This window comes from Podarcis erhardii (assembly GCF_964252035.2).
Source record: "Podarcis erhardii genome assembly, chromosome: 8".
NCBI lineage: Eukaryota > Metazoa > Chordata > Lepidosauria > Squamata > Lacertidae > Podarcis > Podarcis erhardii.
Window position 1 is genome coordinate 42,635,026 of NC_138499.1, and position 13,706 is coordinate 42,648,731.

At 40.5% G+C, this 13,706-nt stretch overlaps 1 protein-coding gene across 5 annotated transcripts in view; it reads right to left on the minus strand.

Moving 5' to 3' along the window:
* Positions 1 to 540: 540 nt before the first annotated feature.
* ASXL3 (ASXL transcriptional regulator 3) overlaps positions 541 to 13,706 on the minus strand; it is a 104,769-nt gene continuing 91,603 nt past the window's right edge. For all 5 annotated transcript variants that reach the window (XM_081873596.1, XM_081873597.1, XM_081873599.1 and 2 more), the window contains 2 exons: positions 11,553 to 13,461; positions 541 to 10,704 (listed from right to left, as the gene is read on the minus strand). In XM_081873596.1, coding sequence (XP_081729722.1) covers positions 7,063 to 10,704; positions 11,553 to 13,461 — 5,551 coding nt within the window. In that variant the 3' untranslated portion in view covers positions 541 to 7,062. The remainder of the gene's footprint in view (positions 10,705 to 11,552; positions 13,462 to 13,706) is intronic.

The window sequence follows — 13,706 nt, forward strand, 5'->3', positions numbered from 1 at the left end:
GATGATCTCCCTAGTGACATTTTGAATGGGATTTCTACTGGCACACAGCATGACTGGCTGAACAGCCAAAGTCACACATTGAAGAGCTCTCTCTCTCTCTCTCTCTCTCTCTCTCTCTCTCTCTCTCTCTGTGTGTGTGTGTGTGTGTGTGTGTGTGTGTAAGAGAGAGAGAGAGAGAGAGAGAGAGAGAGAGAGAGAGAGAGAGAACACAGGTGTTATTTTACTGGATGTTCTCCAATATATTCCTCAGCATATATCTAGCTGACCTTTAATCTGTGTGGATGTGAGATGACTTCACATTTCAATTCATTTTGTATATTTCTCTAGTTTATTATAGGTACGTAGATCCATTTCGTGTCCCGTCATTTTACAGCACAAGTTAATTTGGGGCTATTTTGAGAACAGGAGAAAAACAGTTTGTACAACATAGATGCAGATGATTACCAGTTCGAAAATGTGCATATTTCCCCCCTTTTATGGTTTCTATCTTCCTCATATACAAGCTTGTTTTCATATAGCACACTATATAAAGGCAAGGGAAACAAACAAACAAACCATGTTTATTTTTGTTTTTATTTTCTTTAGAATATTTCAATATTGAAGCCCAAATTGTTATTTTCAGGGGACTGGGAGGGTAAAGAGCAATCATGTAGACAAAACAAATATTTTCATTTGCTTACTTTTGTATGCAACAAATGGTTTTCTTTTTAAAAAAGAAAGACAAACAGCACCATTGATGAGAGAGCATGATCCCTGAATTCTAAACCAAACACTGCCTCTTAAAAACAAAAAGAAAAAGTTAAAACTTTCCCCCCCACTCAGTCACATTTAGTCAGGTAATAAAGCAAGCATAACAAGTAAACTATAGCAATGCCATTGAAATCAACTGCTCCCCCTTCTGATAATTTGAAGAACTTGTCCTATAGGAATATTTTTATTTTTCTTTGGTAGAGGACTGAAAGGAGGTTTTATTTTTCTTTATGCAGATGAAAAATATCTATGCATGGTAGGGATTTCCTATCACACACACAATGTATGTTCTTCATGCAAGACAGATATGGGTTGATTTCACATTGCTGTTATCATGGGCAGGAGAAATACTACCCTAAAAAAGGCATTGAATGGCTAGTGTCAAAGAGATGTAAACATTCCAAATACTGACAAAATTAAAAAAATAATAATAACATATACAAAACCCGGTACCAAAAATGGCAATTGATTTAGGTTTTTGTAAAGCAGGAAAGAATAAATTTTACAGCAGTACAAGAGAATTATGGCAACAAAGTAAAGCACTTTTCTTGTAACATTCATGAACAGTACAAATACAACAAAGTATTCTACAGGCTAAGTTATCTTTTAACTATCAAATATAGTACAAAGCGAAATATGTGCTATAAAAGAAGCAGCTCCTTTAAATTAGACAAAAAATACTATTTTGTTGGTTTTACAATGACGAAGCATGATGACTGAAGACAACAGGATTTCCCCCTTAGATTCAGAAACATTTAGCTACACAGGTCCATGATAATCCACTGGAAAAAGTGTTGCTGGCCTTTCCCCCAGTGTTGTAGAGAACTGAAGCTGCCACACAGAGTCATTCAGTGTCTAACATGGCCTGACATACGTGAGCTAAGATGATCCCATTAGGTGCCATTTGTTTTAGCTGTTTTGAGTGTTGATCCTGGGCCTTCATCATACTATGCAAAACCAGAGACTATAACAACTCTGAAATTGTGCGCGTGTTTATAAGGGCTGCAGCATAAGGTAATTTCATTTTAGAAACTGCATTATAAAGCACCATATGCACCAGTTTAGAAGAAACTGAGCAAGAAATTCCATGGTCCTGAAATAGAATTCAGTAACTCACCCTGACAACACATACCACTTTTAGAGGGAGATTTATAATACAGAGGAAATACATCTTTGCTTTATGGCTCAACCTTCCCCCCAGATTAATTTCATGCACTACACCATATCAAGTAAATGGAATGCAAAATTGGGGATTGCCTACTTCACCAAATCTTTACATTATGTCCATAACAGGACAAGGGTATTTCAGTTTAGAAAACTCTTTGTAGGAACACAAAATGCACACAGCAAATGCCCCACCATTACGTACAGATTTCTGGGATATGTGTAAAATATATGAGAGTACAGAGAGGAACACAAGGAGGGAGATTCTCTCCTTCAAAAAGTGCTGAAATGAAGGTGAAAAAAACTTTGTGGGTATTTGCGAAAAAACTTTATAAACTTCATTCCCCATAATGGTTAGTACATGATATTTTTGCACTAAGCTCATTTTTGCAGTCATGGAAAACAGCAATCTCAGTTTATTCTTGGTTAGGGCTCCTCTTCCTGGGTTCTTCAAGTGAAAGCTCAACATTTTATGTGGCAAGTGCCTTTTACCCACTGTAAAGTACGAGTGACATAAATGTGTGCCTGAATGGCCATAGACATGTGCTTCAGAACCCAAACTGGATTGGGTATGCAGGTGCACTTACACAGATATTTAAAGATGTGGACATGTTGCTCATATGTGTTGTCCTGTAAACTAGTGCCACACTGGAATGGGATGGGAAATTTTGTGATCATTTCCTCCCACAAAATGCACCCTTTGCATAACTTGAGCTAGATAGGAGTAAAAGTATTGGATAGCTCAGTCGGTAGAGCATGAGACTTTTAATCTCAGGCTCATGGACTCGAGCCCCACCTTAGGCAAAAAAATCCTGCATTTCAGGGGGTTGGACTAGGTGACTAGTGTGGTTCATTCCAACTCTACAATTTTATGATTCTTTCAGCTGCAATGATTAGAGGCCTGGACAATGTCTTTGCCCCCAGTGGCATCATCCAGTAGCCAAATCTGATTGCCTACATGGCACCATGATATTCTAGTATTCACTAACATTTCTGACTAGCTGGCATCACCCAAGTCCTTTCAAGTACAAAAAAAAAGGATGAAAGCAGCAGCAGTAGATGGGGAAACAATAGCTTTGAACAGGAATTAAAATATATGCAGAAGACTGGACAATAAGGGTTTTCCCACATATTTTCTCCCCTCACCTCAAAACAGCAACTTTTTCATAAAAACAACAAACTTAACATTCAGTGCAGCACTGGTATGAATTGCTAAATGACTTGTAGAGTTGATGGAGATGTTAATGAAGCCAATTAACCTCATGCAAACCATCTACTCAGCTGAGCAGTGTTACATCTGGGGAGAGGACTGAAGGAAGATCTCTAGTCCTCCTCTGCAATGAGAGAAAATACATCTTGATTTCCACCCTCTTCTAATTATGAAGATGGAGGTTCAGTCTTCCAGGAGTCTCTTCTCTGATGTTACACTGCATACTGAAGGAGGCTAGTGTGAGCACTGCCAGTTACTTGAGGGGAGTTAGGTAGCTGCATCAACATCTTGATCAGCTCTAAGTATCTAATTAAAAGAGCTGAACTCTTTTATTTACTTAACCTTGGGCAACTCTCACATACCATTCCTTGTCTCATGCCACCTCAACATTTCAGGGACAGCCTGCCATTCCCACCCCCACCTCATTTGTTTTTGTTCATTGTTTTAAAATGAGGTGTGTGAATTGCTGCATGTATTCTTTTTTATTTTGTTTTAAGAGCCCATAATTCTGAGGGGAAGACATACATAAAAGAAATGAACAAAGGTTAATACTGGGACGATCTGAAATAAAATGTGGCAAAAGGTGCTCGTGCAGGCATACCCAAACATAGCCTTTATGCAGAGAGTTGTGAGTTTTTGAGGGTCTCGTCCCATCTCAGATCCAATGCATAAACCTTTCAAACGTCATGCCACAAACAGCCTGCTAGCGGGAGAGTCCAGTGCTATTGAAATTTTGGCAAAAATGAGGAGGAAGGCCAGAATAACAAAAAGTTAACAGAATATTTGTTTTCTTCTAGATAAAATATATATTATAAACCACTACTGCCACCATCAGGTGTTTCTAAATAGTAAGCCAAATGAGTTCTAGGTGGATCATCAGGGAATAGGGGCTTAATCTCCACTAGGGAGAAGTTTTAAAAAACATGTAATAATATCTAGCACCATTTTGTCTCATGCCTCTTTTTTTTTTTAAAGAACACTTTCTCATATGCTAAGTAAACCAACTACAGCCACCCTACCCTCACACATGCATCCATGCAGACCCAAAGAGAGGAGTAAATTTTCTGTCATTAGCCATATCTTTTGTGCCAAACTAGATTCAAAAGTAGCAAATCTGTGTGTATAGAGCCAGATTTACTGCAGTTGTGCAGAAAGCAGAGGTGTTTTATCTGCCAAAGGGGCACAGTAGGGAGGAATGCTAAAACTTCCTTTGTCTGCTCGTCTCCCATGCACACATGCACTGAAGCACCTTTCTCCTAGCTAGGCATTTCTGGTTAAGTAAGCCTGGAAGCAGAGGCTTGTGGGAAGGTAAGAAGCAGAACCAGGGGAGGGTTTAGAGCTCCTTACACATGTGCCACTTTTCCTGTCCCCAAAGCAGACCTCTGTATAATTGAGGAGCATCTAGGTTTTAAATGAAGACATCTGCTGGAGTCTTGTCCATCCTGGTCCTTATTTCAACATTATAATTAACGTACAACTCCTTTCAATATTAGGCTAGCCACAGCATAGATCAACAAAAGATGTAGTCAAAATTCCATGAGGAATTTAAGAGACCTGTGTAGGTTTACTTGGATGTAATCCTCAATAAATCACGTTGGGTTTACTCTCATGTTAGAATGCATAGGATTGTAGCTTTAAGTGCTTAACTTTCACTGAATGGTGTCCAGATTTCCTGTGGTATATTTTCACAGTAAATTTTCTTTCTTTCTTTAGAGTTGACAATCCTTAGGACAGGTAGAAGACATTCTAGTTAAAAGCTGATGCCCATGGTTATTTTGATAAAAGATAGACAGTAACTAGACTTCACCTTTGCTTCTAGGAATTTACTGGAACTGGGATTTCATCCACTGCATTTAACTAGGATATCACAATTCTAATGTTAAAATCTTCTAAATTTTAACTAAATATGCAAGCACATGCATGTTTAACAAAGGCCCCATTTAGCCATCTATTTTGAACATTACAAAAACATGCTTTTAAAATAGGCATTTTGGAGGCAAAATCTCTTCAAGGGTACCTGAAAGTGCTGAAAATCTGCATATTATTTATCTCTTACAAATGAGTGCTTTTAATCTACACTATTCTGTTACTTTGCCAGTTCCAGTAAGGCAATTATGATTATCTATTCCTTTCATATTGAAGAGTGTCAAGACAATCTGTTGGTCTTGCTAGGAAAACAAAACAGGAATCCAGTCAAACTATATAACCTCTGGTTTAAGGAATGTTAAGCCCTGCCTATTCCAGTTTATTTAATAAAAATAAAAATAAAAATGGGAATGGCAGATGTTCATGTTAAATGTGGTCCGATAAGAAAATAAATACAATTTCTAAACAGCTGAACCTCACTAACATGCAGATATGCCTGAAAAGTTTAACTCATGCAAAACAGAAAAGTATGTCTTAATTTTATATTAGTTTTATTTCCCTTACTAAGTTAATACTTTGGAATAAAACAAATGTAGCACAATTTATTTCAAATTTTAAAATATTTGTTCTGGGCAGAATTTAGTGTAGCACCTTGCCATTATAAATATGTCATGAGAAGTAGAGAGGAATTGTCAATTTTCTTGCATGGACAGCCAGGCATTAGCTCAAGTAAGTTTATACTGTGTGGGTACGAATGACATATTTCTCCATGGTAAGAAAGAAAAACCATTTTCAAGATAACCAGTAATCTCCTCTTGCCAAACTCCACATTTGTATCCCTTTAAAATATTTTCCTTATTCATAAAGAGAAGTAAGCAATTTGCCTCAGCTCTTCTCCCCTAGTTTGGTGGCCAATATGTCTCAAATATAACTATCAACATAAACCACTACTAAATACAATACTGAGAGCTAAAAGATGCAGTATCCCTTTAAAATCTCGTTCATTCCTCTAGCCATCCTACAAAATATTTGTGGTGTGAACTCTCTAACACACAAAAAAGTGATTACAAGTAAATTTAGTAAAATATTTAAAAAATATATCAAGCTGTAAACATATTTAAAAGGACTGTAAATCACACATTATTATTTTTGCTTTTTTTGGATCTACACAGAGAATCGAAGATGATTTCTTTTTAGGCTATTGAAATGATATTGCTCAGAACATGCTTAATGCTTACATAATATGGTCCATATATGCATATAAGTTGAGTATCTCCCTTCAGGATAAATTGATAGATGAGGTTTGGGGAAGAAAAATGGATTAATATATTATAATCATTGTAGTTATTCTCTCTCTGCCCTGCCCACCCCACCCTCCACTTCCAAACTTCTAAAATCATGCAAACTCCAATTTGTTACAGGTAACCCTCAACACCTGACTTAATTAAAAATTTCCTTCAGTACAGCAGCCTAAGGGGACCAAATTACCAAAGTGTCTCATTCCCGCCCCCTTTTATTTGCTGCGTATTAAGTCAACCATGGTTGGCAACTGTGGCTTCAGGAATGTAATTGTTACAAAAACTGCTAAGTTGCAGTAGCTATAATGGCCTGCTAGTGATAGCAGAATATTATTCCTCCTGCTCGTTGTCTCTTCTTCGTCGCTTAGTATTCTCCTGTATTCTTGCACTGTTCCATGCACAGAAATTTGGAGAATTATGGATCTCGTAATTCTTTTACTGGAATAATATGTTACATTTATACATGGGAAAAAATAATGTTCAGCACTTTGTGCACATAAATAGAAATGAAAATGCATATTATTTTTTGCTTTACTTTATCAAAGTACTTTAACGAAAGTGTGGTATGTTTTAACTTTTTTTGTGCACGCTACTCCAAGGGGTCATTCTCACTAGGATGAGCCATGCAAGCAGGTATAACTCATTTCTCAACAAAGCTTCCCCAGAAACATTTTGTATCCAGATACAAAATGGCCTAAAATATTCCAGTTCCTCCTTTTCTTGCCTTTGCCTTCCCCACTGCTAATCAGGGATACTGCACCTCTACTTTGGATCCTACCGAACCACTAAACAGGCTACACACAATTTTGAAGGACCTATGCAGTCATCATGGCAGAAGGCTCCACAGCCTTTGCACACTATCATGGCTTTCAGCCTGCAAGAGCATTTCAGTTCCAGCTCATCTGCACTGCTGCTGTCAGCAAATTTTTGAACCGGAATCTGAGTGTTCTGAATAGATAGGCTTGGGGCTGTATTTGAACTACTTCCTAAAATTCCGATAGATTTTTCAATTGCAGATGCTGCCCTTTTGAAGCTTGTGCTACCAAAGTGTATCGTAGGGTAATTTCCGCAGAGCTGCTGCTGCTGCTGAGTCTGTATTTTCTGAGCAGTTAATTGGGCAAAAGGCTTCTGTGGCTCAGAAAGTAAATAGGAAGGGAAGTCGGCATTTTTCAACGCAAAGGCTTTCAACTGTTCTTTTACTTCGCTCTGATCATAAGATGCTTGTTTCATGCCCAGCTCACAGCTGCTGCTTAAACCTTCCTCAAAAGAAACGGGTTCAGATTTTATATTGCTACAGATGCTTGCCGGCTGAGGCCAACTAAGTCTTTTAGTGGTTTCCATGGTAACTGCCGGTTGTTTGTGATCAGATGGAGCTTCTGCACTGGGAAGAGGAGGGGGCGGTGGGGGTGGTGGAGGGGGAGGAGGTGGGGGCAGAGGGGGAGGAGGATGCACTAATGTTTTACCCTGCAGAGTCTGTGAGGCACTAGAAATGTCATCACCTTCCTTAATTTGAACGTTAGGGGAAAAAACACTCGCCAGCCTCAGTTGGTGAGGTGCTGCAGACATGTTGACCTCTCCCAAAACCTTCTGCTCTAGGTGCCTGCTGAATGCAAAGGCGCTGCAGCCAGATGGGGCCTTCAGTGTCGCCTGCATCAAAGCGGTGGTAGGAACAGGGCCTCTTGCAGCCATTGGCATTTGGTAGAAATGCTGCCTGTGTGAGGTACCTGCTTCTGCATGGAAGCTGCCATTTTTGTCAATGTTAAATAAGTTCTGCTGGAAACTGCACGAGGGCAGAGGCCTCTTCTGCTGCTTGATCTCTGGGCTATGTGCAATTCTGCTTTGAATGGCATGCTTGCCGGACCACTCTTGTTTAAACAGCTGGCCGTGCCCAAGTTGGCCCATGCTGGAATTGATGATACAGGGACCCACTGCATCCATTGATGGCTTCCCAGGCTCACACTTAACCTCCCCCGCTGTTCTAGCCATCCTCTTTTTGGGGTGGTTCTCACGCTTCCTGATTTGCAGTGGGGCTATGGTGGCTGCTGTAAATCCTCTGCCATCTGTATTTGGAGAACTGGAAGTGTTTTCAATTGCATTCCTCTCAGATGTCACCGATTTGCATACTGAGGTAGCTTGCAAAGGCAAGGGAAGCCTGTTAATTTCTAGCTTGGCTCCTAACCTGGGCTGTGGCAACACTTTCTCCAGTGGCAGGTTGCCTTGCAATAACTGTGTCACCAGCGGATTGTTGGCTTCCACTGAAGACAAACGGCAGCTAGAGCTTCCAGCACTTGTCACTCTTTTTAGTGTTTCTGTTGTCAAGGACAAAGAGTTTTCCATGGAATCTGTAACAGATGTCTTGGAGTTTTGTGTTGGCTGTGCACTTGTGGCTATTTCTGCACCCTGGAGAGGCATTTCGGGCCTTGCAAAATCTTCCGTGTCCATGCGAAAACATTTGTCAGATTCATTCACTTCCGACTTAACAGGCATGGTGATGCTTGTCACAATATTCCTTGAATGCATCTCATTTAGATGTGCAAAACCCAAAGGCTCCGTTTTGACATTTTTTAAACAGTTTTGCTCGGTATATTCTTTATGCTTATTTGGATTATGATGACTGACCAGAGACTGGTCAGTGCTCATTGCCTCATCATCATTCCAACAGATTCTCCTAGTAGGGTTATATGGGTTGGCACAGACATTGTCTGATTCACTTTTGAAAGCCAATGGACCACGTAACTGTTCTGAAAAACCTTGGCTGGGAGGAACGGCTTCAAGTCGTTTATCCTGAGGCATGAGAGGCACTTCTCGAAGACTGGTACATGGTGCTTGCAAACGTTTGCCCTCTTGCTTTCCTGTAACAGTGTTAAAGCCAGTGCTGTGCTCCAGATTTTCATTACTAAGCAGCTCTGGCCTGCTTATTACAGACACTTGAGGACATGCTATATTTTGTGAGGCAGTTTCTGTCCTAAGAGGCCTGCTCTGCATATCGGTGCTGTTTTCTGAGTTTTCAACAGAAATACCCAGTGACAAGTTTGAGTTCATTGTTGTTGTTGTGTGGTCAACAATGACTTTGCAAGGTATAGATCTATTCATGGGTGCCTGTGAATAACCGACTGAAGATTTACCAGATAGATCTAATCGGCTTCTCACTCCAGACTTTCTCTCCATAGCATCAGCACTCATTTTGTTGGAGTTCTCGTAAGAACTTACTGTCATCATATTACTGGCAAACACTGAAATGGAAGTCCTGCCAACAGAATCCACTACTGGAAGTGTCTCGCTGCAATGTAAAGCTGCCCTAACGGAACTACTATTTGACAAAGAAGTAGGGTCACCACATCCAGTTATGGCTATCTTATCAGAGTATCTATTTGTAGATCCTACAGGAGGAATCAGAACAGAGCTGCCAACCAGGTGATTTGGCAAATTACTTGCAATGGAGGAAGCTGGCACACTGGTGTACTGGCTGGAAATGGCACTGTTTGCACTGTTGCTTGGCAACCGTTTCTCATCTATGGAATTGGACAAGATGGTGCTGTCTGCTGTGGTTGGTGCAGTGGGGTTCTCAACACATTTTGGCATGATGGCAATGCATGGAGTGTCAGCTCCCTGGATGGATTTCAGCATGTTGACATTGCAAGGTTTTGCATCCGTGCTTTCAACAGACATGGAAACAGAGGACTTATCCAGAGAGCCTGCAAAGGGAAGTTCCTTAATTGCTCCCGACATAGTAGTGCTACACACAGACATGGGAACTGAATTTTTATTATATAGCACTGACACACTGTTACTTTCTGTAGAGGTAGATGAAAGCATTTTCTCACACAAATGAGAAACAGATATATTTTCATCAGAATTGTGAACAGAGATGTCAGTACTAGTTTCTGGTAAAGTAGGGGCATTAAGCGACTGCTGCAGTACAGCAGTAGCTTCACGAAGGTGAACAGACTTGTTGCTAGGAGACCTGCAGTTGGGATTAACTATAATTACACCAGTAGAACCTTCAATCTTTGTTTCAGAAGAAGCAGAGATCTCCAGGGCCGATGGACCTTCCTTAGAGGCATGCTGAGACTTGGCTTCTTTGTTATTCTGAAGCAAGTGGGCTCTCGCTTGGTGCTTTGCAAACAGTTTGGCCTTGGTCTGTTCCTTGATGTGGGCCAATGTCCTGGTCTTCCCCCCTTCACAGGGGCTCCCTAAACCTCCAGAGACAATGCTTGCTGCTGCTGCAACTGCAGCTGCAGCGGCTGCCTCCCTCTGAGCTCTAGCTTGTTGGGCTCTTGCTTTGATGTCTGCAAGGGTTCGAGCCCCCGTGTTCCTCCCACTGCTGGCTGATGTACTTGTAGAAGCCCTTGGTTCTGGTTTGGAAGCAGGCTGGCTCTTGATGATAAAAGGGGGGCCTATTTTGGAAAGCTGGATCTAAAAGGGAATAATAAAAAAAAAGAACTGTCATACATACATACATACAATACTGTAGGACAAATTAATTTTGTCTGCATTTTAAAGTGAAACAGACCAATTTGCCAGACCTGGATGTATAAATCCCAGATGACTGGGACCTATCTGCTTCTCCATTTTTTTTGATGAAGTTTTGGTCCAATAAATGGGTACTAAGATTTGTGTTTTGCAGGGAAAATGCATACAAGAACGCATATTTATGGGGAAATGTAAACTTTTAGTGCTTTAAAAAAAGCCACCAAAAATGGGACCAAACACACCTATGAAACTGAGCAGAAAACTGACACAGATTTGTTAGGTTAGTATAGTATAGTATAGTATAGTATAGTATAGTATAGTATAGTATAGTATAGTATAGTATAGTATATAGTATAGGTGGGTGCAGGGACCTCAATCCACATACAGAGTACCAGACCATTAAAATGTTGTGGGAATCCCTGTTCCTCTGTGTGCTGGTTACTTATTTTTTAATCTTCAGCTTTAAATATAAACTTATAGAAGAAAGAATCCACTAGCTGGAATTGTTCTATTGAATTATCTAAAATTAGGGTTGCCATATTTCAAAAAGTGAAAATCCAGACACAAAAGTTTTTGAGATTTTTTTTGGGGGGGGGGCAAGTTGTTGAGCTTTTGCCATATGTCTGGATTTTCCAGGACATCTTGCTAATTTCTACCTGCACACTGCTTTCAACCACAGTATTCCGAGGATGTCCAGGGATGTATGGCAACCCTACCTAAAATCCCAGTATACTCTGCAGAAACCTTTATCTGTCAATTTTGTTTCATTAAATGTTGCCCTTTCAGTTTACCTTAAGAGGTGGGACTCTGGGCTCTTCTCTGGGTGGTGCTTCCCTCTCAGATGAACTTGCTGATGTATTACGATGTACCTGGTCATCTTCAATTCTCGCTCGCTTCTCTTTGCAGATCCCAAAACCATGGTGTTCAGCAGTCTTCCTCTTTGGAATCTCCAGGTCCCTATTTTCACCTCTTACTTCAGGCGACTTTGTAGGCTCTGATGACTTTGTTGAATAAGAACTTTCAAACCGACTCTGTGCAGTCCCTTGAAGTTTGTGAGACTTACTTCTACCCACTTCCGAGAACAACTTTTCTGATGAGGATGAGGTATATATTTTATCATGTGATTTAGATGGAAGAGATTCAGTACTTTTGCATCCTGCTGTTTCTGATAGAACAGAAACTTCTAGCTGAGAGACAGTACTTTTCTTTTCAGTTCTTTGCAGAGCACCATGATTTCTAATTTTTATCACTTCTGGAGAAGAGTGTTCTGCCACAGAAGAAATGAAAGATTTTTCTATTTCGGTATGTGATCTACATGGTTGGTTAGTAATGTTTCTAGACTGGGACTCTTCCACTGTTGAAGCCTCAGGTGTGACAGCTTTCATGGCTTCAGGTACACCTTGGATCTGTTTCTGTTGTGAAGCAAGGTCATCTTCTTGAGAATTATTAGCAATGGTAGACACTTCTTCTTTCAGTGGTGACAGGGATTCTTCAGATGAACATGGTGATTTTCTCTGCTGACTAAATCTTTCACTCATTGGCGAATCTGAAAGCGGAGATGTTTCCAAAGGTAACAACAGACTATTCGAATGAGATGTTTCAGAAGCTAGAAGGACAGAAGACACTGAGGAGGTTTCAGATGTTAAGGGCACATCAGACATTGGTGAGGTTTCTGATGGTAAAGGTAAATTGGAAACTGGTGATGGCTCTGAAGTCAGAGGCAAATTTGACATCAGAGATGCTTCTGAGGTTACAGGTGAGGCAGGCATGGGAGATACTTCAGATATTAAAGATGTATTTAGATGATCATCAATAGGTTTTTGTTGACTATCAGCTTCAGTGTTTTCAGTGCAAGAAATGTCAGATGAGCATGCTGTTTCCAGAGATACTGGTGTGCAAGGTTCCTCTGAAGTTGACTGTGTGTCACCTCCAGGAGATGCAATACTGACACATGGTTCCTCTGGACTTTCAGAGGAAAATGAATTTTCAGAAATACAAGCATTTTCAGAAGACTGTTCATCAGGGTCACTTTGCAGCTCCATATGTACAGCAACACTTCCACCAGTGAATAAGGAACCATTGAGGACAGGGGAATATTTTCCATGAGGACTTAGCTCTTTTGCACATTCCAGATCCTTTTCTTCCATATTACTGAGAGAGTTTGCAGATGAAGCAGACTGGGAAGGTGATAAACTGTTTTCCAGCTGATCAGTCATGACTGACATTTCTTCCTGGGGGTGTTCCAATCTCTCCTCCACCTTAATTTCAACTTGACACAATGTACTTACTACATCAGAGTTCCCTGAAAGTGGCAAAGTTTCTGTTTCTTCATTCGTACCAAGTGGGCTGACGAGTTGCTCGGAATTCACATGTTCCGCTTTATGGCTCTCCTCTTGACACTCGCAGATACTTGTCTCAACCTCCTCAGCAATCTCCTCTTGAATAACAGATTCTTCAGGTATCAAAATGCCTTCTGCTTCTGCTATTAGATCCTTGGAGGGAACATGTTCCATGTTGCAAAGGGAATGGCAAAAATCTCTCTCTGGCAATAGTGGCAGCTGGTTGCTTTTCTCCTCATGATCATCAAACGCTGACTCTCCTGAAGGACCAGGCAATTCTGAAGACCCACAGAGGGAAGGCTCTTCATTACTGCTTTGTACAGATGTGAGCTTCACAGATTCCTCTATTGACATTCCGAGCCTGTCAGAAATCACATAGTTAATTATGCAATCATCACATTTCAGAGAAAGCATTAATTTCAATCCATGCTACAAAAGCACAATCTCTAGATGACAACCTGAGATCCTCATCTACAACAAGTACATTTGACTCATAAAACTACAGAACTGCACCAACCAGAAGGAGAAGACGGGTCATTAGCAAGCAATCACCAGCATTTCCGTTGGTGGATATCCGATTAACGGGCTGCCTCCTTTTCATTCTAG